Source organism: Amblyraja radiata, chromosome 6 (genome assembly GCF_010909765.2).
Source record: "Amblyraja radiata isolate CabotCenter1 chromosome 6, sAmbRad1.1.pri, whole genome shotgun sequence".
NCBI lineage: Eukaryota > Metazoa > Chordata > Chondrichthyes > Rajiformes > Rajidae > Amblyraja > Amblyraja radiata.
In genome coordinates, this window is record NC_045961.1 from 40547098 (window position 1) to 40573576 (window position 26479).

The window sequence follows — 26479 nt, forward strand, 5'->3', positions numbered from 1 at the left end:
GGCTAACTGGTCTATAATTCCCTGTTTTCGCTCTCCGGCCTTTTAAAAAAAGTGGGATAACATTAACATTGGAAAATTATCACCAATGCGTCCACAATTTCTAGAGCTACTTCCTCAAGTGCCCTGGGATGGAGACCATCAGGCCTTGGGGATTTATCAGCCTTCAGTCCCATCAGTCTACCCAACACCATTTCCTGCCTAATATGGATTTTACCTCGGAGTCACGTGAGTGACTACGTGAAGAACCCCGCTAGGACGCGTGTCATATCGCTACACGCATTGCAACGAGTCACAGCAGGGGGAACAACGTTCCCCTTAGCGGCAGAATTTAAAAGCCGGGAACAGCAGGTAAGGAGACTCTGCGTTCTTTCCACTTACTTTACAGGTGGAGGCATGGACAGATCCACGAGAAACAAGAAGGCTGCGAAAAAGCTGGCGGGGGAGAACCGCGGAGTTGCGGGCAGCCAGCAGCAGCCAACGGCACACCAATCTCCCGTAATGGGAACAGCTGTGCCCGACTTCGCTCCCGCACCGGCCAAATCAACACCACGGCCGGGCGGTAAAGCGAAGCAAAAAACAGACAGAGTCGTTGACTCCGATGAGTCCGACTTTGAACAGCCGCGAGCGGCCAGTGCCCGTGAGCATTGGAGCCGGTTGGAGCGGCTTCAGGAGCAGCCGCGAGCGGCCAGTGCCCGTGAGCATTGGAGCCGGTTGGAGCGGCTTGAGGAACAGGAGCAGCCACGAGCGGCCAGTGCCCGAGAGCATTGGAGCCGGTTGGAGCGGCTGGAGGAACAGGAGCAGCCGCGAGTGGCCTGTGCCCGAGAGCATAGGAGCCAGTTGGAGCGGCTGTTGGAGCAAATACTCCAAAGTGGCAGGCTTCGGGAGAGGGAGCCTAGTCACGGTGGGCAGCTAGTAAGTCCTGCAGCAGTACCTCTTGTAGGGCTGCACAGTGTTTCTCCCTCATCAGAGGGTAGTACGGGGGGTCAATTCTGGGCTGACCCTGAAGAGGGGTGTGCAGAACATACCCCTAGTGTGCATGGGGTGCAAGAAAACCTATTGGATATGGTGTCCCAGTTTATTCAACCCGGCCACACTGGCCAAAACCTGGAGCCTAAAATAGCTGCAAGTATCGACTACATGTCATTCAACCAGCTACAAGGACAGGCATTATTGGACACCACAGCAAGACACTTACCACCAGGGAACTTCAAATCACTAAATGTTCCCAGTGTCAACCAGTGTATTTGGAAACATTTCGGAGCATCAATCAGAGCCAGGGACTTGAAAATACAAAAAGTTCTGAAAGTCCTAACAGCGGGAATTACGGCTTTCGCCTGCACATTAAACGAACAAGACATGACACAAGATCACCAAGATGCACTGGCTTTATTTTGCAACTCCCAATACGAGTTAAATAGTATTAGGAAGAGTGCCATCCAACCGGCTTTAGACCCCAAATTTGCAGGCCTCTGCAAACCTGGAACCTCCAAACCACCAATATTACTATTTGGAGGTGACTTATCCAAACAGGTAAAAAGAACTTGACGAAGAGGCTAAAACCCTGGGGCTCATTAAAGCAACGTCCAAAAACTACTTCGGCCAGAAACAGCACCCCTACGCACCCACCAGTCGGCCAAGACAAACTGGTGAAAGCTCGAAGGCCAGGAACACTCAACATCGGTCTTTTTTAGGCCATGGCCCAGACCGGCCTTCCTGGAAAATGCGCAAACCCTCAACACCGACCCAACTACAGACCCAGACACCGGTGCCTCAACGTCCACGGAGGATGCCGAAAAAGTAACAAACCTACCACTGGTAACCATGGAGGTAGGTGGGTCTGGTTCCTTACGAATTGAAGGGAGCATGGAGGTTGGTGGGAGATTACACTTCTATCTGGATGCATGGAATAAGTTAACTACCGACACTTATATTTTAAGCAGTATCCAGGGTTATACCATAGAATTTATACAAAAACATAACCCTCCAGTTCAGCATGTACCGAACCGAATGTTCGTGCTTACAGGCAAAGAAAAATCAAAAGCACATGCTGAACTACAGCGGCTTTATAAAAAAGGAGTAATTAAGAAAACCCAACACGAATCACAGGAATTCGTGTCCAATATCTTTATCAAAAACAAGAAAGATGATGGTTGCCGCTTCATCATAGATTTGACTAATTTGAATACTTTCGTACAATATATTCATTTCAAGATGGAAACCTTTGTTACTGCTAAGCAATTGATTTCCAAAGGTTACTACATGGCAAGCATCGATTTAAAAGATGCTTACTATACAGTACCCATAAGAGGTGACCACAGATGTTATTTAAAATTCAACTGGATGGGTCAGCATTGGCAGTACAGGGCACTACCTAATGGTCTAACATCAGCCCCCAGGCTGTTCACTAAAATTTTGAAACCAGCCCTAGCGTTTCTGCGGAAACAAAAACACATGGTAATAGCATATCTAGATGACATACTTATTGTGGGCAGAACTTTGGAATTGGCTAAACAAGCGGTAACAGCCACAAAACAATTATTTGAAAAACTGGGGTTTATCATCCATCCAGTTAAATCTAAATTAACGCCTTCATGGATTATCTGGGGTTCACCATTAACTCAGTTCACATGTCAGTGACTTTGCCGAAAGAAAAGGTTACAGCCTTAATAGAGGCTTGCAGCAAAATCATTGACATCACTAAACCATCCATCAGACTGGTAGCAAGAATAATTGGCAAAATAGTGGCTGCGTTTCCAGCCACCCAATTCGGACCTTTACATTATCGAAATTTACAGAGGGCTAAAATACGAGCACTCAAAATTAATGGTGGTCATTTTGACAGACCAATGAAGCTACCAACAGAGGCCATAATGGAACTAAAATGGTGGAAAGATAACATTAGGCATTGTTCCAATCCAATCATTATCAGCAACCCGTCTATGGTACTACAAACTGATGCCAGTGCACTTGGTTGGGGTGCTACCAATTCCATCTCCAGCTGTGGAGGGAGATGGAATGCACAGGAGGCATCATTATTACAAACACTGGGCATAAACTACCTGGAGATGTTAAGTGCATTCCATGGCCTTAAGTCATATTGTTCTGGGTTCTATCACCAGCATGTTAGACTACAAATTGACAACTCCACCGTGGTAGCATATATCAACCATATGGGTGGAAACAAATCGACATCATGTGACAATCTGGCCAACACAATTTGGCAATGGTGTATCCAGAGAGATATTTGGATATCAGCTACCTACTTACCAGGTAAACTAAATTTAGTGGCAGACACCAGGTCACGCAAATTCAATGAAAACACTGAATGGATGTTGGATAAAAATGTATTTGCTGAAATTACAGCACAGTATGGAACGCGAGATATCGATCTATTCGCATCCAGGCTCAATCACCAGTTATCGAATTATGTTTCATGGGAACCAGACCCTGGGGCAGCGGCAACAGATGCATTTTCGCTGCATTGGGGGAAATTGTTTATTTATGCATTCCCTCCTTTCTGCCTCATCAGTCGGGTATTAAGGAAAATACAGCAAGACTCTGCGTCTGGTATTTTGATAGTACCTGATTGGCTTACTCAACCATGGTTCCCGGTGATACTCGACATGGTATTAGAACCATGCATCACCATCCACCATAGACCTAATTTACTGGTTCATCCCGTAACAAGGGAAAGTCACCCATGTCATAATTATACAAACCTATTAATTTGTAGAGTTTGAAAGCACCTCTACTACACCTGGGACTGACGGACCGAACAGTGGATATTATTTCAGCGGCCCACAGACAGTCCACCAAAAAACAGTACTTGGTGTACATCAAGAAATGGGAAATGTACTGTCACAACAATAACATCATCCACAGATCTATGAACATCCTGTCTGTTCTGGAATTCCTGGCAAGCCTCCATTACGATGAGGGGCTCAGTTATAGTGCCATCAACTGCGCCAGAAGTGCTCTGTCAACATACCTGTGGCAAGGAACAGAGCGGCATTCTGTTGGGACACTCATGAGGGGCATTTTTAATGTTAATCCCCCGAGAACCAGGTACTCCCAAATATGGGATGTGAGCATTGTACTGACCATGTTAAGAAACTGGTCTACAGCTAAAGCTCTGTCCCTACAGAAACTGACTATGAAAACAGTCATGCTGATGGCCTTGGTCACGGCACAAAGGGTCCAGTCGCTACAGAAACTAAGGCTGGACAACATGACTATTTCATCTGGAAATTTAACTTTTTACATCAATGAATTAGTTAAACAGAACAGACAGGGGTCAGCAGGCCTAAAAATAGAATTCAGGGCCTACCCGACAGATGATCGTCTCTGTATTGTAACACACTTACTATTATATATGGAGTATACTAAGATCATCAGAGGCAAAGAAATGGCACTTTTAATCAGCTACAAACAGCCACACAAAAAAGTGACAGTCCAGACCATCTCGAGATGGCTAAAACAGGTCCTAATAAAGGCTGGAGTAGACACTAACATTTTAAAATCTCACTCCACCAGGGCTGCAGCTACATCGGCAGCTATGAAGTTGGATGTTCCTATGGACCAAATCCTCAAGACAGCAGGATGGTCAACGGAGAAAACTTTCCAACGATTTTATAACAAACCAGTAATTGAACCTGGAACATTTGCAGAAACAATTTTAAGTTCTGTAATATAATTTTACCCCATAAATAGGGGCTATAATTTGGTGTTAATAAATTTATCGTTGTTTTTCAATATCATATTCATGTCTAATGATGTTAACACTATTCTCCCCATAATCAAGGCAGATGTGATGCATGGACTCGTTTCCACGGCATGAAATCACAGAGCTTTAAAATAGTAAGATTAAACGAGAACTTACCAGTTTGAAGTTTGATCTTTATTTTATGAGGAGTAACGTTGAGGGAATACGTGCCCTCCGCTCCCACCCTTGATCATATACTCAACTGGTATCTCTTCTCTAATCTTACTATGTTTAGTCATTACAGTTATCTGTGATTTCACACCGCTGCTTTGAAGAATGACAGCGGGGTTCTTCACGTATTCCCTCAACGTTACTCCTCATAAAATAACGATCAAACTTCAAACTGGTAAGTTCTCGTTTATTCTTACTATTTCCTTCAGTTCCTCCGTCACCCCATAATTACTATTATAGAGGTGCACAAGATCATGAGAGCAATAGATCGGGTAAATGCAGAGCCTTTTATCCAGAGGAGGTGAATCAAGAACCAGTGGACATAGTTTTAAGGTGAGGGGGAAAAGATTTAATAGGAGCCTGAGGGACAACTTATTTACACAAGGGTAAATAAAGGTGTAGGTACATGGAACAAGCTGCTGGGTGAAGTAGTTGAGTCAGGTACTATCACAACTTTTAGGAAATATTTAGAGATACATGGATAGGATAGGTTTAGAGGGATATGGGCCAAACATAGGCAGGTGGGACTGGTGTATATGGGCCATGTTGGTCGGCATGAGCCGAAGGGCCTTTTTCATGCTTATGACCCCATTACTGTGACCCCCATTTAGTGTTTCCTTGCTACAGTTTACAACTACAATTTCTGAATACAAACCTACTGTAGGCACATGTCATCCGAGCCCCACAAGATCAGATATGAAGCAATCATACCACAGTACAGTATTGTGCTGCATTGTGTATGGCCTTGGACATTCTCTTGCTGACATTATAAAGATTCGCCACAGCTGCTAACGGCAACTCATTGCTGAGATGTGAGGAGCTTTTCAGTGACCAGCGTTCTCTTGTTCTACGTCTGAGCTAAAAAAAAAAATAATTAGCAGAAAAAAAATACTTGGACAGGTGGATAATTTGTTTGCATTTCTGCCCGAGGTATTTACACTAGTTTCTGCAAGTTTATAGTAAGCCATATGCTTGCAATTTTGTAATAATTTCTAAATGCACTTCCTTACTGAATGTAAATCATGTTTCCTCACATGCAAGTGTTACATAGCAGCTGGCAGCCCCTTCCAAGACCAGTGCTGACAACATGCGTGTGGGAATTGGTATTAAATCCCCCTCATGGTTACAAGGTCGGTTATTTTTGAATCACCGCACCCGTGTGCAAAGAGGAGGGGAGCAGGATCAGATTCCTAAACAGGACGGAGACGGAGAATGTGAGTGAAAGAGAGATCTTTCTGGGCAACGTCTTGCGGGCAACCAGATAGCGTTTAATAAGTTATCATAACTCGAGTGGATCACCATGAAACTCAGCTTGGCTTTGTTCTTCGCCGGTTTGTTTGGGGCTCTCGGTGTTCTGCTCTTTCTAGTGGCTTTTGGGACGGATTACTGGCTTCTCGCCACCGAAAGATGTCCCTCTGTCGAAAATAGAATGGATTCGTTCTCTGCAGAGGTTAGTGTCAATCTCCGTTACTTCGCAGCCTTGTTGCAACCAGAACTTGTAGAGAGAGGCAAACAATGCAAACTTTAACACAGCAATGATATTAATATCTGCATGAAATAACGGCCGTGCAAAAACAATCACAATAATTCATCTGTGCATTATTTGTCTTTTGAGTTTAAAGTAACAATTGAATGTTGTCCAGGAAGCCATCAAAAGCTGTTTAGGCTGAAACGATTCAACGAGCAGAAACTTAGGCAGGTGGACAGCCTGTTTCTTTACTACACGAGAATTTTACGCTGGATTCTAGCAGTTTATCGCAAGCCATCATGTTATACTTGAAATTTTGTAATAAATCTAAAAAGTGCATTTACTTAATGTAAGTTAAATTTCCTACATCTTAAGTGCTGTATAGCAGAAAACCAATGGTCCGACTTAACATAACGATATATTCAGAAATCAAGTCAGTTTCCTCAGTAGGAACATACATCTCATTTTCAACTTGCATTGTGAATCGCCTTTCTTTCGACTATGATCTCCATGGTTCACCTCACAGATATCGGGCTTCCATAAAATGCGCCCTCCTGCGCTAGGGACTTGGTTCCAAATTCTTTACAATCACCAGGTGGGACCTCCAAGCCTTGGTCCCACTTTATAAAAACGGATAATAGAAGGGAGAATCTCTTGGTTTATTTACCAACTCATTCGGAGATCTGAAGGTCTGAGAATCTGGTGAAGTGCATAACTCCGAGTTTAGTGGGGGCGAGAAGCTAGATGTTCAGCTCCATGTGGGCTGTGACATTGGGGCAACAAACAACGTGGTTCAGACTGAGGGAAAGGTTGCAAATTACAGCTCTTTCAGAACTGCTTTGTCTGACATCGAAGCGACATTGGAGGCCTGGAGATTGAGAATGGGAAGGCGCCAGCCATCCTGTTGGATCATTTTGCAAATAGACTTTGCCAAGAATCAAGAAAGTGCTTAAAAAAAGATTTTAGGAGACTCCAAATAGATACACTAATAGATTGGGTAAACGGATGAGGGGTGATCTTATAGAAGTGCATAAGATCATAAGAGGAATAGATTAGGTAGATGCACAGAGTAGGGGAATCGAGAACCAGAGGAAAATGTGAAATCAAAATTTCCTATGGGTGTGTTTTGGAAAAATTGCATCAAACTGGAGCTTACATTTATTATGCAAAAAAGTGGTTGTAAAGTAACAAAAGTACTGCGTAGAATCTTATCTTCCAGGATGAAAATCTATGGCAATTGATCAGTTAAATGGCAAGATGATGGTGATAGTTATTAGCCCATTTTTATGTGTAGGAAAGAACTGCAGATGCTGTTTTAAATCAACGATAGACACAAAATGCTGGAGAAACTCAGTGGGACATGCAGCATCTCTGGCGAGAAGGAATGGGTGTCGTTTCAAAACAAGACCCTTCTTCAGACAGGTCGAGACGTCTAAAGAAGGGTCTTGACCCGAAACGTCACCCATTCCTTCTCTCCAGAGATGCTGCTTGTCCCACTTTTACCACGTGTCTACCAGCCCATTTTTATGTCTGGTTTTACTGTTTGCATTAATAGCATGGCTTTGCTTCTGAAGCAATGCACATTAAACTTTGACTGTCAAGATGTGGCCTTTCACTGCCACAAATTTCTGGCACCATCTTTCCCTTTACACGCATTGCCTTAGTCATAGAGTCATGCAACATGGTAAAAGGCCCTTTGGCACAACTTGCCCATGCTGACCAAGATGTCCCATCTACACTAGCCCCACCTGCCTGTGTTTTTCCCAGATCCCTCTAAACCTTTCATATCCATGTACCTGTCCAAATGTCTTTTAAATGTTGTTGTAGTGTCTGTTTCAACTACCTCATCTGCCAACACATTCCATATACCCACCACTCCCTGTTAAATATTACCCCTCTCACCTTAAACCTATGTCCTTTGGTTCTTGATTCCCCTACTCTGGGTAAAAGACTGCATTTACTCTATCCATTCCTCTCATGATCATATACACCAATCCTCCTCCTGCTCTCCAAGGAATAAAATCCTAGCCTGCCCAACCTCTCCCTAATGCTCAGGCCCTCAAGTCCTGGCAACATCCTCGTAAATCTTCTCAACATCCTCGTAAATCTTCTCTGAAGGTCGTCTTGTTTCAAAAATCTTGCTTTGTTAGCATTCTTTCTCACTACTCTCCTCTAAATGTTAATATTAATGTTATTAGTTAATACATATTCAGTCAACTTAATACTTAAAATAAAGATGACATTATGAATAATAATAATCTGTAGCAAACAAATATTCGTCCCGTCAACGGAGGGCTCAAGGCCCCCGACCACGGGAGAGCAAACAAGGGAAGAGATTGAACTTTTCTTTCACACAGTGAGGAATGTGGAGGAGTCACTGTGGTGGATGTTTATGTTAAAATGTGTTTTGTGTGGTTCTGTTGCTTTTTATTTGTATGACTGACTTGGCAAATGAAATTCCTCGTATGTTGCAAAACATACTTGGCTAATAAAGTGTTATTGTGATTGTGATACGATCAAACATTTATTTTTGTGTTTAGAGGGGAGATATCATTGTTTCTCCCCATAAAGCTGGTGCCACTTACCACCATGAGGGATTTTTCTGGAGATGCTGGTTTAATGAAGCGGTGATGGATGACAACATCTGGAAATTCTGGTTCAGTGAGTAAAATAAACTTTGAATATCGAAGAGAAAACTATTAAATTATAGTTGAGGCCTCTGCAATTCTCCAAAGTGCTTCAGTGGTTTCTTGAAGTCAATGGCACAGGGAAAAGTTGGTAAATTCCCCAATTTTTGTCATGATTTCTTCGACAAATCTGGACTATTATTTTAGTCATAATATTCAGTTCAGCTGCCATCTTGTCCACTTTCTGCATTCATCCTCTGCCTTTTAATTTTGTTATTTGAAGGAGAGTCTGTTAGATCTATGCGTGCTTTTGAATTAATTTGGATGATTTCTTTTTGCTTTTATGTGTCACTTGTCGGTTGCAGTTGCCCCTTGCCATATGTGTTAGCAATACTTTTTTTCTCAGTACTTTTTTTGTAGACGGAAAGGTGTAGCTACACGCGATTGATTAATAAACATATATGTCACATGGCCAAAAAACAATTACATTTTTAGAGGTTTCCAGTTCACTGTAGCATGTGGATTGTCACAAATGGAGTACCGCTTTCCCCCTTTTGATCTGGATCCTAAGGCAATCTCTCTGTGTATAGTATGCGCTCGAAGGACAAAAAGTAGGATGTGTCCCCATGGGTTGTCAGGTAGATTGCATCAGATAATTATTTTCCAGAGAGTACAGCAAGGCCATATCTCCGCAAAATCTGGCCGCTGAAACTTCATGCTGCATGTAAACCATGATTCTAATGAACAGATTCAGAACAGATGGACATAGGGTATAGACAAGGTGAATACACACTATCTTTTTCCCAGGTCAGTGGACAAAGAAGAAGAGGGGATAGGTTTAAAGTGTGAAGGGAAAGATTTATTAGGAACCTGAGAAACATCTTGTATGTATATGGAACAAGCTGCCAGAGGAAGTAATTGAGGCAGGTTACTACAGGTATAACAACATTTAAAGTAGATTTGGGTAGGTACATGGATAGGAAAGACTGAGTGAGATATGGGTCAAACACAGGCAAAATGGACAAGCGAGATGGGCAATTTGTTTGACATGGACTAGTTGGACCGAATGTCCCGTTTCCATGCTGTATGACTATAACACAGTCAATCTTAGTGAAAGCAAGTATCGAGCAAGGTTATGTCATTGTCTCAATATTTTCTCAGTCTTTCTTGCAAAAATGTTGTGTGTCACCTTCAGCAAGCATTCAGCAGCAGGTGTTAAGGTTCATTTCTTAAAACACAACTCACAATAGGTTAGGTAAGCCAACACAAGCTTTACTGATCATTAGCCAGCGAGAGTGCCAGGGATACAAAGTCAAGTATACAACATATACTTAACCCTCCTGGGCCACCACTCTAATGAACAAAGTCATACAGCATATTTTTATAGTATTTTGGAAACATAGTCATATGTTTATACAGAGTAGCATCAATGACGTTTAATACAAATCAATCACAGAGTATACCCATTCAAAGTATTCTTGTTACAATACAATAGTTGTCATCTTGTGGTTCTATCAATCACAAACTGTTGATCACAAACTTCAAAACAACAGGAAAGCCCAACATTTACAATTCCGTCTTAACAATGTAATCATGATGTCAGTTACCAACCAGAAGGCTTCTGTTTAGAGAAGCTACCACCTTCTCAGGAAGTACATCCTCTCTCACTATTGAAATGGTATTTTGCTTGGGCATAACATGAAGAACTATCCTGAGCAGCTTGAATGCTGCCCTCATACTTCCTGATTTCCCAGCTCTTCTACAGCGCAGAGTTACAAAGCTTTATTTCACTCAGAACCCCAAGAAGTCAAAATAAATCTTTACTTAATAAAATACCCTATATTATAATTTATTATTAACTGGGATATTCTCACAGGGAAGGAATCTACAGGGCTAATAGCAAATTGTTCAACTTGTGGCATGACACTCCAGAACCAAGCCTTACTTATCAAGCTGGAATATGAAGACAACACTTGGATTTGACCACCTTTGGAGGCTGAACTATTCTGTCAACCACTATTCTGAAGAATGGGATAGGATAAACCTGTATCCGGAATATGCAGGCCAAAGGTCCTCATCCAACATCCTCTGACAAATAAGGTTCAGGACTAGCTCCTAGAAAACATGGTCCATGTTAGATATCTTGGGAGTCACTTCTCAGTGAAGGCGGACATTGATGATGAAACTCAACATCATCTTCCCTTAGCCAAATTATACAAAAGGCATCTGAAGATCGTTCTCAAACTCATTATCTATGAGTCATCATTAATTCCTACTCTCCAATATACTTCTAAATTCTGGACTACCTCCAGGAGTCACCTCAAAACTCTGTAATGATACTATCAATGGTATCTCCATTAAAATCCACAAAATCAATTAGTAGGACACTTAAACACGTTTCCCAGGCCCACATGCCCCACACTGAGGCTCTAATAGAGCTTAGCCAACCTATATGGATAGGCCACATTTTATGATGGTCGCACAAGGAACTGCATATTCTGGAATCCTGCGTCTCACACAAATTGCTGGAATAACTCAGCAGGTCAGGCAGCACAACTGCATCTTGCATTGAATACAAATTGCTGGAATAACTCAGCAGGTCAGGCAGCAAGAAATGTGGCCTATCCGTGTCCTCCAGAGATGCTGCCTGACCTGCTGAGTTACTCCAGCACTTTGCATTCTGCACATTGTTTGCATGCCTGGCATGCAATCCTGAAACAGGCTGTTCTGAGCTCTGTCGTTTCAAGACATAGCCAATCAGCTGATGGAAAAAGATTTGTCACCACTGGCTCCTGGCAATCCCAGGCCCATGAACACTCAAAACATAGGAATATTCAGCATGACAATGAGAATCATAGGTCTATGTACTGGAATCCACAATAATCCACCTAAAATTGGGAAAGAGAACATTATATCACAAATTCTCTCACATGGCATCAGAAAAGTATTTCTTCATCCTAAATGGGTGACCCACACCCCATCCTCCACCCCCCCCCACACACCTTTTTCTGGAGTTAAGCTCCTTGTTTAGATCATTGCATTGGAGAAAAGATCCTTTGAGTATACACCTTGCCACTTTCTTTTACAACTTTGTATTTCATTAAGTTCACTCATTGGTGTGAACACGTGTCTATAGACTCAACTTGCCCAACCTTTCTTCATACATCTACCCATTCACCCCAAGAACCCAGTGATCCTTATCTGTATTGATTCTGTTTGCCGCTCCCTTATTGATATGCTACACTGGAACACCCTGTTCTCTTTGATGTTCCCTCTTGATTTCCTTAGCGTTCAAGAAAATCCATAAATTCCAGCCTTAAATATTCTAAGGCTGAGCTTACAGAGACCTTTGGAGTATAGATTTCCAATGTTTCTTAATCCTCTGTGTAAATACATTTCTCCTACTTAGTTGCAAATGACCAAACTCTTATCCTGAGAATATGCTCCCAAGGTATTGGCCCCATATCCCCAATTCTTACCTCTCTATTCCTCCCAGATCTCCATTTGTTTTGGAGAAGTAGAAGAAGGATCTCGACCTGATACGTCACCCATTCCTTCTATCCAAAGATGCTGCCTGTCCCGCTGAGTTATTCCAGCATTTTGTGTCTATCTCCATTTGTTTAATTAGGAGTAACTCTGAAATTTCAAAACTCCAATGAGCATAGAAACATACTATTTTGTTTCTTCAAGGGGAATAAATCTATCATTGAGTTATAGTCAGACAACAAGGACAACAAGGCCCTTTGGCTCAACATATCCAAGATGGCCCATCTAAGATAGTTCAATTTGCCTGCTTTTAGCCCATACTCCTCTGAACCATTCCTATCCATGTACCCGTGCAAGTGTATTTGAAATGTTGTTATAGTGTTTGCCTCACCTAGCTTCTCTGGCAGCTGGCTCCATATACCAACCACCATTGTTCCAAGAATGAAGTAATCACAAACGCCATAGAAGATCACAAGTTTTAAAGTTCCTTGCAATCCTTGCGTTAACGTATCATAGCTGCACACAGACTGATGCAGGGTGTGTGTGTGTGTGTGGGGGGGGGAAGAAGAAAGGAGGAGCCAGAGGGTTGAGGGAGAGTTGGGAAGGGGAGGAGACAGCAAGGGTTACCGGAAATTGGAGAAATCAATGTTCATGCCGCTGGGGTACAGACTGCCCAAGCGTGAACCTCTGTCGCAACCGGGAACGACTGCTTGGGTCCTTGAATGGAGTCGAGCGGGGAGGGGGGACTCCCATGGCTATCTAGACTACACTTCTTCCCACCCTGCTTCCTGTAAGGACTCCATCCCCTACTCCCAATTCCTCCATCTACGCCGCATCTGCTCCCAGTATGAGGTGTTCCACACCAGGGTATCGGAAATATCCTCAATATTCAGGGAACGGGGGTTCCCCTCCCCTACTATAGATGAGACTCTCACCAGGGTCTCTTCAATACCCCGCAACACTGCTCTCTCTCCCCATCCCCCCAGTCGGAACAAGGGTAGAGTCCCCCTAGTCCTCACCTTCCACCCCACTAGCCGTCACATACACCAAATAGTCCTCCGTCATTTTCGCCACCTCCAACGTGACCCCACCACTCGCCACATCTTCCCATCTCCCCCCCATCTGCTTTCTGCAAAGACCGCTCCCGCTGTAAGTCCCTGGTCAATTCTTCCCTTCCCACCCACGCCACCCGGGGGTGGGAAGGGAAGAATTGACCAGGGATTTGCAGCGGGAGCAGTCTTTGCAGTTTCCCTTGCAACCGTAGGAGATGCTACACTTGTCGCTTTACCTCCCCCCTCGACTCCATTCAAGGACCCAAGCAGTCGTTCCAGGTGCGACAGAGGTTCACCTGCACCTCCTCCAACCTCATCTATTGCATCCGCTGCTCTAGATGTCAGCTGATCTACATCGGTGAAACCAAGCGTAGGCTTGGCGATCGTTTCGCCGAACATCTCCGCTCGGTCCGCATTAACCAACCTGATGTCCCTGTGGCTCAGCACTTCAACTACCCCTCCCATTCCGAATCCAACCTTTCTGTCCTGGGCCTCCTCCATGGCCAGAGTGAGCACCACCGGAAATTGGAGGAGCAGCACTTCATATTCCGCTTGGGCAGTCTGCACCCCAGTGGCTTGAACATTGACTTCTCCAATTTCCGGTAGCCCTTGCTGTCTCCTCCCCTTCCCAACTCTCCCTCAGCCTTCTGGCTCCTCCTCTTCCTTTCTTCTTCCCTCCCCCCCCCACCCTGCATCAGTCTGAAGAAGGGTTTCGGCCCAAAACTTTGCCTATTTCCTTCGCTCCATAGATGCTGCTGCACCCGCTGAGTTTCTCCAGCACTTTTGTCTACATGTGAAGTAGGAGGTGATTGATGGGCAGGAGGTGTGCTCCTTCCACAGTTTGCACTGGGCTTCCATTTGATAACAACTAATGGACTTGCAGTTCTCAATGCCATCTCCAATGTTTATTTTATATTTTGAGCAGTCACAGTCCAAGGATGCCCAAGAGTTAGTGGGAAAGTTATACTATTTTAAGGAACCTTTGACAATCCTTGAATCAAATCCTTTGACCACCTATAATAATCTCTTGTCATGAATGAGCTCAGAGGAGAATGTCCACTTTGAGAATTTGGAAGAGGATGCTGACATTACTTTGCTTATTTTGTTAGTGGAATTGGAAGATTTTGTGGAGCTTGTCGGTTCAGTTAGTCAGCCCGGTATTTGTGGTACTTCAAGGCTTAGAAGTGCATGTGACAGAGAGATCAATGCTCCCAATAGATATGACTCATTTACATGGAATGAAATCCTCAGATTGAAACGTTATTCCTCCTGATTGAAAAGTGCCGAGCTGATGCATGAAGGTACTGCTGAATTTCATCGTCAACATTGTCTTTGTAGAGAGATTGCTCCTAAGATATTGGAAACCATTATCTTTTCTATGTTCTTGTCAGGGACTTTACTTTTGGAAGGCAGAGTTGCACAGCAGATGAAGGTCGGTTGAGGACCTTTGTTTTTTTTATGTTAAGTGTAAGGTCTGTCCTCTTGTATACTTCAGTGAATGATTCAAATATCATGTTGCAGTCCATCTCCCAACATGTACATAGCAGTCATCATCTGTGTACTGACGCTTAATGATTGACGTTGGGGTGACCTTGTTTCTGGAATGAAGGCAATGTAGCCGAACATTTGCTATTTGTCCTGTAGATTAGTTCCAGCGGAGCTGAGGTGCAGTATCACAGTGAGAGAAATTGAGATAGGTAGTGTGGTGATCTGAAATGTCTCTTTTAGGAACATAGATCAGTGGAGCACAGGAACGGCCCCTTCGGCCCACAACGTTTGTGCCGAACATGATGCCAAGTTGAACTCATCTCATCTGCCTGCACATGATCCATATCCCTCTATTCCATGCACTTCCATATGCCTATTCAAAAGCCTCTTAACCTTTATCGTATCTGCCTCCACACAACTCCTGACAATGTGTTCCAGGCCCCCACCACTCTCTGTGTAAAAAAACCTTGCCCCGCACATCTCCATAAACTTTTCCCCTCTCACCTTATATTGCTTTACATTAGTGTTGGATATTTCCATCCTGGGAAAAAGGTTCTGACTGTCTACCCTATCTAGGCCTCTCATAATTTTATATATTTCTATCAAGTCTCTCCTCAACCTCTGACGTTCTCCCGAGCATTCTTCTGGAGTCATTACTTCTTTAAGTCGCAGGTTTTCTATTTGACCTTGGACTTTAGGTGCCAATTGAAGCACGGTGAAGTTTCCAATTCAAGAATGCCTTGTGATTGTAGTTAACTACTTTTGAGATCTCTTGGTCGTTTCAATCAAATCAATCATGGTGTGTACTGGTAAAGATGCCGTACAGCTTTGAACTCTCTCCTAACTTTTACACCCTTTTCTTTCATCCTGCCACTCTTTTCGTTCTCACACTGGGAAGGAAATAAATGCATAAGGTTGCCCCTTCTTTCCACCCGTCCTCCGCTCTCCACTTTTTGCAACTTCTTTGCTCCCTCCTCACCAATTCCTTCCTCTATTTGTGTTATGCAGGCAATATTGGTTGTAATGCAATTTTGATCAGGAACTAGGGAACCACTTTGTTACTTTGTAAATTGAAAAGCTGAGGAAAAGCCGTCTTGGCAAAAAAGAAGTTAAAAAAAACACTGCATGTTACATGAAGCAAAATACAGTGAAATGGTCAGGGGAATAGATTCACTCTATTTACAAAATAAAATCACGGACAAATTTTGAATATCTATAAAATGTAATTGTAGCACCATCTAGAGCAATATAGATGTAAGTACATGTGAATTAATTCTGTTGGGTAGATTATTACAGTATATTGTGTCATATTTATTATGTTATATTACTTAATGTTATTATATTAGGTATAAAAGATTTATACCACGGAAGCACGGTTACAGTTATGAATGCAAGCATACTTGCGAAGGAAGGTTATTGATATGGAATAAACAATCAGAAGTATCATTTAAAATATTGTTAATTGATAGCGAAAATTTAAAAAAGTCAGTATAATAGTCAGAAGTCTATTGCTTTAACTAACTGTGGAAGATATTTCATATTTTGCTGCCACTAAGTACATTACATAGTCCACTGCACATTCAGATTTGTTGTTCCTTCCTGAAGTACCTCCCAGGGGTATCGATCCTGAACAGACGGTGTTCAGTCCGATAGAGCATTTGGGTTTTCACATCCCAAATGATTTATATTGACGTTCCACCTGAACTGATAATCATTTGCAGCTCCTGCTGCCTTTATACAGCTGCTTTTAATTGGGAAAATATCTAATGAAAGATATATTCACCCTGAATACTTGGTCATAGATATTGCTCAGGTTGATCCCAGGAAAACGTCAGCAAGTTGATGAAGTAACAACCATACTACCGTAATATGATAATTGCATTTCTAATAAACCTTGCTATATAGAAAATGTTGTTATAAAAACAATTGTGTCAATGGGGAAAATGGAGTTAGTTAGGAGCTAGAGAGTTTCAGATTCACTATTAAGTTATTTTCTAGAAGATAGATCAGTACAGCACAGGAACGGGGCCCTTTGGCCCATGATATTTGTGCCGAACATGATGCCAAGATAAACTGATCTCATCTGCCAGTACATGATCCATATCCCTCTATTCCCTGCACTTCCATGTGCCTATCTAAAAACCTCTTAAATGCCACTATTGTATCTGCCTCCACCATCACCTGGCAATGCGTTCCAGGCCCCCACTACTCTCTGTTTAATAAAATTGCCAATAGACAGTCCATTAAACTTCCCTCCTCTCGCCTTATAAAAGTCTAAAAGTCTTTAACTACCAACTCCCTTTTTCCCATTGACACAATTGTTTTTATAATGCCATTTTCTATATAGCAAGGTTTATTTGAAATGCAACTGTCACATTATGATAGATAGATTGTTAGTTCATCAATGTGGTGACTTTGTCCTTATTTCTGCCCTTTAGTGTTGGACATTTCCACCCTGGGAAAAAAAAGTTATCACTTTCTGCCCTAACTTTGCCTCTCATAAATTTTATATACTTCTATCAAATCAACCCTCAACCTCTGATGTTCCAAGGGAAAACAATCCAAGTCTATCCTCTCCCTTTAACTTGGCAAGATGTTTGATACAAATATTGTGAGCCGAAGGGCCTGTTCCTGTGCTGTACTATTCCGTGCTCTATATCCCAGCTTCTGCACTTCTTTAAGCTCATCCACACATATAAACAAGAAATTAGGATTTGGACAATAACCAGTAAGGCAGTTTGAGCTGTTCATTGTGGCTGCATCTGTCCCTACAGCTTGCAGTTCTCAGCCATATGCCCATGTCCTTCCTTACAACCATCCACCTTTGTGGTTTAATTTTCCAACTCAGTCACAACTCAGATGGCTGGGTTGCGAAGGATGGTCCCGGCCCCAATGCAGAGTAATGCGCATGGTCACAAGTCAGCTGGACATTGTCGCACCACCCGTCCTTTGTGGAAAGGGTCTTCCAGATCAACACCTTCCAGACCAACACTCTCTCACATACACTCATCCTGCAGGACAAAGACTCGATGGATCCTGTGGCATGGTTCCCTGAGCAGACTGCCCAGCTTGTCTGGCAAAATGCCTCATCCACAGAACGTACCAACAAGCACCATGACCTGGCTTGGCTGGTGGTGAGAGAGAGAGACCCTCTCAGTCAGATCCTTCCTGCACCGTCGGAACCTCACTTCCAATGAACATTGCCCTCGGGACGGCTGCTACGGAGAGGAGACGGTTGTCTACCTCAGTTGGCAGTGCTAGTGTCAATATAATGTTGCACTAGGATTGCTGCCACTAACTGCGTGGTCCACATATTTCTAGCTGTAGGAAATGTTCATGTGTTAGATGTTATTTTTGCTTTAAACCAAAGGCGTATCAATATGCTGAACATTACATTCTTCAGGTAGGAAAGGACAAGGGGTGGAGTTGAGAGCCAGGCAGATAGATAATAGATGGAGGCATGCAAGAGAAAGGATAAAATGAGGCAGGTGAAGCCAGATGGATGGTGGGTGTTTGGGGAGTGGTAGGCTAATGTTAACGCAGCCTGAAGTAACCTGAAGGACAGTAGGCTTCCATTAGAAAACTGTTTGCAGTCTTCCATAATTAAATGCAATGTGTTTTTAATAGATAGCATAAATGATTGACATAACTTTTCAACCCTTTCAGAAATATGGCCTTTGTTTTAATTGGGTATGTCTTGAAATTGTGGCTTGTGTGTGTGTGTGTGTGTGTTTTTTTTCTTTCTGTGTGTGTGTGTATGTGTGTGCGCGCGCGCGTGCGTGCGTGTGTGTCCCCAAATTGTATGAAATCAATAAGCTGGAAAGAGTGCAGAGAAGATTCATGAGGTTGATGCCAGGATTCTGGGGCTACAGGGAGAGATAGGGCAATCTAGGACTTTATTTCTTGGAGTACAGGAGGCTGAAGGTGTATGAAATGTATAAATATCATGAGGGGAACAGATAGGGTAAATGCACAGTCATTTTCACAGAATAGAAAAATGAAGAGTAGGGCATAAGTTTAAGGTGAGTGGGGAAAGAATTAATAGGAACCCGAGGAACAACCTTTTCACACAGCGGATGGTGGGTAAATGGAACGAGCTGGCAGAGAAAACAAATGAAGCAAGTACATTAACAAAATTTAAAAGATATTTGGACAAATACTTTAATGGCAAGTATTATACACTTTAAAGATACTTTAGAGATACAGCATGGAACGGGCCCTTCGGTCCACTGAGTCCATGCCAACCAGCGATCACCCCGTACACTAGCATAATCCTACACACTAGCGACAATTTACAATTTTTACCATAGCCAATTAACCTACAAACCTGTATGTCTCTAGAGTGTGAGAGGAAACCGGAGCACCTGGAGAAAAACAAGTTGGGCAGCATGGACGAGTTGGGCTGAAGGTCCTGTTTCCGAGCTGTATTATTCTATGACTCTAAAATTATGGATTTATTTTTAAATAGTTTATGGTTATTCTAAAATAATGCATCAGTAATTTGACATGTAATTATACATAATTTACCAGATAAACCAGTTTATCATGCAGGACTTCGACTGGAAGTTGTTATGATTGCTAGTGTTACTCAGACGCTTTTATTTTCTTCATTACAGCTAACCAGCCTCCTTCAAAGTTCTGTATGCACGCATACCTTCTCCCATTCCCTTTGACAACTGAAGCACATAATTCCACAGCCTATGAGACTGCAATCAGTAAGTAAATACAGCTTATTACACAGAATTGTAGCAAATTTCAAAATTGGAGGATAATGGCAATGTAGTAGTGATTGTAAGCAATTCGGAGAATTTTAAATCGCAAAATAAAATCAAAACCTTTGTTTATGCTTAGTTACAATGAAAAATATGTTAAAAAGAGATTACAATGATGAGATTATTGCTGGGTATTTTATAATTTCCATGGATTGATTTTATTAGTTTTGTGTCAATGTTTGACCAGCCAGTTTATTGCAGTATTATCACCCACCATGAACAACCCTGAGGGAACACCACAACCCAGAAGTTTATTTGTGTTAACCACTTGAATACTGACTATAATAACAGGTTAGGATCTCGTCACCATTTTGTGCAAAATGGCTCACCTTCTGACTCTCCATAGTCCTACAACTATCTGCAGGGCATTTATTAAAAATATGATTCAGTATTTTTCATTTGCTGGGATGAATGTAGGTCCAACAACATTCAAGAAGATCTCAGCGTAACGTTGATCACCTGCGACCACATTAAAATATGCTTCAAACCCGATTCCACTTACAATTATACAACATGGCTCCCTCTAATCTAAAACATAAACCTTAATAAATATAATACAGAATCAGTCAAATATTCATTGTTAATTGATTGATACTTTATTATCACATGTGACATGTCACAGTGAAATTCTTTGTTTTGCATACCATACACAAAGTATGCAAAGAGTCGCCACCTATAGGCCACTGACAAAGTTACAAAGTTTTCATTATAGTCCCCTCCCCACCCCCCCCCACACCGGGTCCCCCTTTGTTCTCTGCGGCGCGATTGGTTCGTTGGTAATGGGGAGCATTTCAAGAGTTAATTAGAGCATGCAATACAATGTTCAATATGGTAGACGATCTAACGCTTTACAAGTTTTACTAGGGCTTGCACAAAGTTTTACAAGTCTTGCCGGTGCGTAATTGGAGAAAAGATTTTCCTTGATGTTTTCACTCATAAATTATCTATTTCAAGTGATTGCCATTTTATTAATGTGGCCAATATTACCATGACAGCGGCATCTTCGTCGACTATAAAATGAATAGATGTTCAACCTTCACACCTGGCTGAAAGCTCACATATTCCTTTCCACCTCGACGTAGGTCTGGCATATTTATTCCTCTTCGCTCGTACATAGGTTAAAGATTCGGAAACTAAACAATTCTGGGACAAAGAATGACATACAATGAGCATCCCATTCCCACTGCTGTAAACATACACTACCTAATTTGCCTTTACATCTACAAGTAGCATTTTATCTGTATGCAAATTTTAAAGCAACTATTAATCTGCTACGCACTAAGCCTAAGGCAGCATTTAAATGAGTACTTCCAGCAGCTGCAGATCTCCATTTATATCACACATCATTCTTGTTTAGAGTTTAGTTACTTTAGTTTAGAGATACAGCGTGGAAGCAGGCCCTTCGGCCCACCGAGTCCATGCTGACCAATGATCACCCCGTACACTAACACTATCCTACACACAATTTACAATTTTTATTAAGGCGAATTAACCTACAAACCTGTACGATTTTGGAATGTGGGAGGAAACCGGAGCACCTGGAGAAAACCCACATGGTCACAGGGACAACATACAAACTCCGTACAGACAGCACCTGTAGTCAGGATTGAACCTGGGTATCTGCCATTATAAGGCAGCAACTCTACCGCTGTGCCACCTTGCCACTGTGCCCCCCACCCCCATTAGATCGAAGTTTTTCATTCTTGTAGGGTATCATTGTGATGATACTTCTATATATGGAGCTCCATACTACTTTCACAAGGGCAAGTAGGAAGTGGCTATTACTGAAATACTTACAGAAACAGTCATATCCTTCAAATAGAAAACACCCAGAAGTGGTATTTTGTGCTTTTGTATATCTGTCATGGCAACTTAAAGTTAGGTAATATCTACAAGATCACCCCAGGATATTTCATACTTCCTAAGATCTGATTTTATTTGGTTCAATGCCAATATATTGCTTTCAACAATCTTTACAGGCTTAAATGTGCAGCCTTTCACATGCAAATCTAACATCATCCAAGCATCCTGACTATATCTAGTAGAATCTACCCTATAAATCAACACCTATCTTCTCCTTCTAAAGTTGGTGCAATGTAGTGAGGCGTGTACCAGCCTATAGAATTCAACACAGTATTTTAGGTTTAGGTTTACTATCGTCAATTGCACCAAGATAAAAAATAAAGTTTTGTTGCATATTTTACAATTAAACCAGTTAACACATCAAATCCCCAGAGATAGCGCAGTGCAGTGGCATCTTCAGTTAACATTTCCAATTCAATCAGTTAACATAAATACAATCAAGCCAAACTCAAGCACAATATGTAGAGCGAAGGGAAAGATACCAGAGTGCGGAATATAGCTCTCAGCTTTGTAGCACACCAGTTCAGAGACAAAGTCCTATGTACCCAATGGAGTAGAGGTGAACCTTTAGAAAATGTGCTATATTTACAGGTAGAAAAGGAGTAGGAGGACTGTTTTGGATGATAGTAGATCTTCCTCTGGTATTAACATGCAAAGGATCACCACACCCTGGTGTCATGGTGACCCACAATCACTTCAAGGAAAGCACTAACAAAACCTGCATGAATAAGGGGAGTAAGCACACAGGAACATTAAACCTGTAAACAGCCATACTACATACCATTTGAAATATAGCACTCTTCCTTCATCATTATTAAGTCAATTGACACTCCCTACCTGACACCCCTTTAGGTGAAACATTACTACACTAAATGTAGTATTCAAGACGATGTAGCCATCTCCCCAAGTTATCAGTTAGGAGCGAACAATACTACCGTTCTTATCAGTGACAGCTATATCCTGTGAATGAATGAAAACAAAAGCATGGCAAAAGCTAGAAAGGAGAAATATTCTTGTATATTATGATGGCTCTTCATGGAGTGGTGGAGCAGAGACACCAACTTGGCCAGGCCGACTCTGCAACGCAGCTAGGACAATGACATTCTTGGTCAGGTCAAGAACCCTGCGCTTACAACAACTGGGACTTGAAAACCGTGTGCGGACGGGGGCGTCGAAGGACAAGAAGCCGAAGCCAAGATACTGAACGGAAACTATGCCGAAAAGCCAAAAAAAACAAACGGACACGACGCCGAAAAGCTAAATAACCGAACGGATATGAGGTGCTTATGTGTAGTGATACTTGTACTGAACTGTATACAAAAATGAATTTCACTGTACTTCGGTACGTGACAGTTTTATACCATACCATATCTGAGTTTCATCAAGGAGAGAAATGTATTAATACATTTATGTTATGTAAATATATTGTTTGAATATATAATGAACAAATAAGCAATGAGTACAAATGCACAGAATCCCTCATTTAGAACAAAGCTGACAAAGAGAATTAATTACCAAAGAAGCAATATTGACCCTTTCATTAACTATGTTGTCTGTGTCTTTAGTTTACAGAGGCTTTTGGTCTATATTCATGATGTTGGGCGTCGTAGCTGCCACTGTCGGAGGCTTCATCATCATCTGTGCTGCTCCATTTTCCAATTATAATCTATACAAAGCAGGTGGTGGACTATTTCTGTCTGCTGGTAAGTGGAATATTTATCTTTTGTAAATATTTTACAGGACCTGGCTGCTTAATGTTTATTATATAATAAACACTCAGCACCTGGTTTAACAATGACTAGTGTGACATGGCTTTTAGTGTAATGATAATATTAAATCCTGTTAAATAATGCCGTATTGTTACTTTTACATTTATATATTCATACCGCATCAATACATCCAGCCACATTTAAATAATATGCATTTCTTGCTTAATACTTTGAATAAATATTTAGAATAGACTAGATACAGGAACTACAGATGCTGGTTTACAAAAACATACAAAGTACCTGAGTAACTAAGTAGATCAGGCAGCACCTTTACTTTACTGTATTTTAGACTTTAGAGATACAGTGCAGAAGTGGCCCTTCTGCCCATTGAGTCCACTCCGACCAGCGATCACCATGTCACTTGCGCTAGCCTACACACTAGCGGCAATCAGACTGAAGAAGGGACACGACTCGAAACGCCACCCATTCCTTCTCTCCAGAGATGCTGCCTGTCCCGCTGAGTTACTCCAGCATTTTGTGTCTACCTTCACTAGCGGCAATTTACAATTTTACCAAAGCCAATTAACCTACAAACTTGTACGTCTTTGGAGTGTGGAAACTGGAGCACCTGGAGAAAAGCTATGTGGTCACAAGGAGAACGTACAGACTCCATACAGACAGCACCTGAAGTCATGATCGAACCAGGATCTCTGGCGCTGCAAGGCAGCAACTCTACCACTGTGCCACTGTGCTGCACTAAATCCGGGGAACATAGATAGGTGACACTTAGTGTTAGGACTCGTCTTCAGTCTAGAGAAGGGTGCAGACCCGAAACGTCTCCTATCCATGGTCTCCAGAGATGTTTCCAGACCCGCTGAGTTACTCCAGCTCTTTGTGTCTTTTTTTGTAGACCAGCATCAGCAGTTCCTTGTTTCTACATAATTATTAAATACTTTCCTAAAAACAAGGCTGCGAGGTGACGAGATAGAGGTATGTAAAGTTATGAAGGGATAGGTGGGGTAGATAGAAAGAATCTTTTTTCTCATGCCTGTGTATCTAAAATAAGAGGATCTCAGCATAAGATGACAGAAAGAAGGCTGAATGGGAATAGACAATAGGTGCAGGAGTAGGCCATTCAGCCCTTCAAGCCAGCACCGCCAATCAATGTGATCATGGCTGATCATCCACAATCAGTAACCCGTTCCTGCCTTCTCTCCATATCCCTTACCTGGTTCTGAACTCCCCCAACATTGGGAACATGTTTCCTGCTTCTAGTGTGTCCAAATCCTTAATAATAATATATGTTTCAATAAGATCCCTCTCATCCTTCTAGATTCCAGAGTATACAAGCCCAGCCGCTCCAATCTATCAACATATGACAGTCCCGCCATTCCGGAAATTAACCTCGTGAACCTATACTGCACTCCCTCAATAGCAAGAATGTCCTTCCTCAAGTTTGGAGACCAAAACTGCAAACAATACTCCAGGTGTGGTCTCACTAGGGCCCTGTACAATTGGATTTTTAACAGGATACAAGGAGGATTTTCTTTACATAGAGAGTGTTTGGAATCTGGAATCTGAAGTACGCTGCCTCAGGAGGTGGTGGAACAGTTACTATCACAACATCACGACAAGCACTTGAATCATCAAACCATAAACAAACAACAAAAAAGCATAAGGCTATGGACCAAATGCAGATAAATGGGACCAGTCTGAATGAGTGTAGTGGATGGCATGGATATGGTGGCTGAATAGCCTATTTTTGTGCATTATATGAGTAGTTTAGTTTCGTTTAGCGATACAAGGCAGGACCAGGGCTTTCGGCCCACCGAGTCCATGCATACTATCCTACACACACTAGAGACAATTTATAATTTTACCAAGCCAATTAGCCTACAAACCTGTACTCCTTTGGAGTGTGGGAGGAAACAGGAGCTCCTGGTGAAAACCCATGCGGTCACAGGGAGAACATACAAACAAACGTATGGACAGCACCCGTAGTCAAGCTTGAACCCTGGTCTCGGGCTCTGTAAGGTAACAACTCTACCGCTGCGCCAACGTGCCACCTAAACAATGATTCAATGACAATTTTGTGCCAGATTTTGCATTTTCATTGTTTTTAAACTATTAAAATTCTCAGACTACATTTGTAGAATTTGAACTAGTGTTCTCTGGTTCAGCGGTTCAGACCTACAGTACAGGTCCACCACCAATTTCCCGACAACAGGTGGTCCGGCACCTCCATTAATCCGTACAAAATTATGAGAGCGCACTTGATATTTCCCCCGAAAGCCCACTCCAAAAATGTGGTGCCTAGGCCCGGTGTGGCAGCCAATCTCAACCTCATCGGCTCATCGAATTTGCTTCCTGTTCTGCCAGAGCTCTGGAACCCTGTCCCGGTCGGATCCAGCAGATCGGTTCCCATAGCCGACTTCCGAGGACGACTTTGTGGGCCGGTATCTCAGGCCCCCAGGGGCCTAGACCGTTCCAGTACCGTTCAATTCCTCACAGAGGCTGAACAGCTAAATGTTTAATCCAGGAAGGCTTTGAAACCAAGGATGCTGGCAAATCAGATGTGGACCTGTACACAGGGGTCATGTTATTCAATTCCTCAATTTCTGCTAAATTTTAATAAGCATTTCAGTTCAATTTCAATTTCAGGCATCATCAAATCAGGGCCATATTTATGAGACAACTTGTATAGTTATAGTCATCTCTTCCTTAGGATCAAGCCCAACACCTTTAAACAAGGATATTTTGAGAATATAAAATCCACGCATATAAAACAAAGTTCAGCTGCAAACACTTCAAACTAATCAAAGAAGAAAGAAGTACAACCATGCTGCATATTTCTTGATTTTAGGATTTCTCAGAACGCCTTGGGGCTAGATAAGTATTTCTGTATTGTAAGCATAGCTAGTTTGCTAATGCAACACTCCCATGAGTACCAATGTGAAACTAACCAGTTAATTTGTCCTTTGGTGCTAATTGTTGAGGGATAAATATATTGGCTAGGTTGCTTGGGCTAATTCTTGGCGTATTACAAAATAGTGCCGGAAGGTGGCGCAGTGGTAGAGTTGC

General features: G+C 42.3%; 1 protein-coding gene across 2 annotated transcripts in view; it reads left to right on the forward strand.

The window, feature by feature from the left end:
• Positions 1–6010: 6010 nt before the first annotated feature.
• The window catches only part of LOC116974283 (transmembrane protein 182-like), a 28659-nt gene continuing 8190 nt past the window's right edge, over positions 6011–26479 (forward strand). Inside the window, exons 1-4 of one of the 2 annotated variants that reach the window (XM_033022600.1) lie at positions 6011–6383; positions 8942–9062; positions 19671–19769; positions 23255–23392. In XM_033022600.1, coding sequence (XP_032878491.1) covers positions 6234–6383; positions 8942–9062; positions 19671–19769; positions 23255–23392 — 508 coding nt within the window. In that variant the 5' untranslated portion in view covers positions 6011–6233. The remainder of the gene's footprint in view (positions 6384–8941; positions 9063–19670; positions 19770–23254; positions 23393–26479) is intronic. The other variant, XM_033022601.1, reaches the window with a different exon arrangement.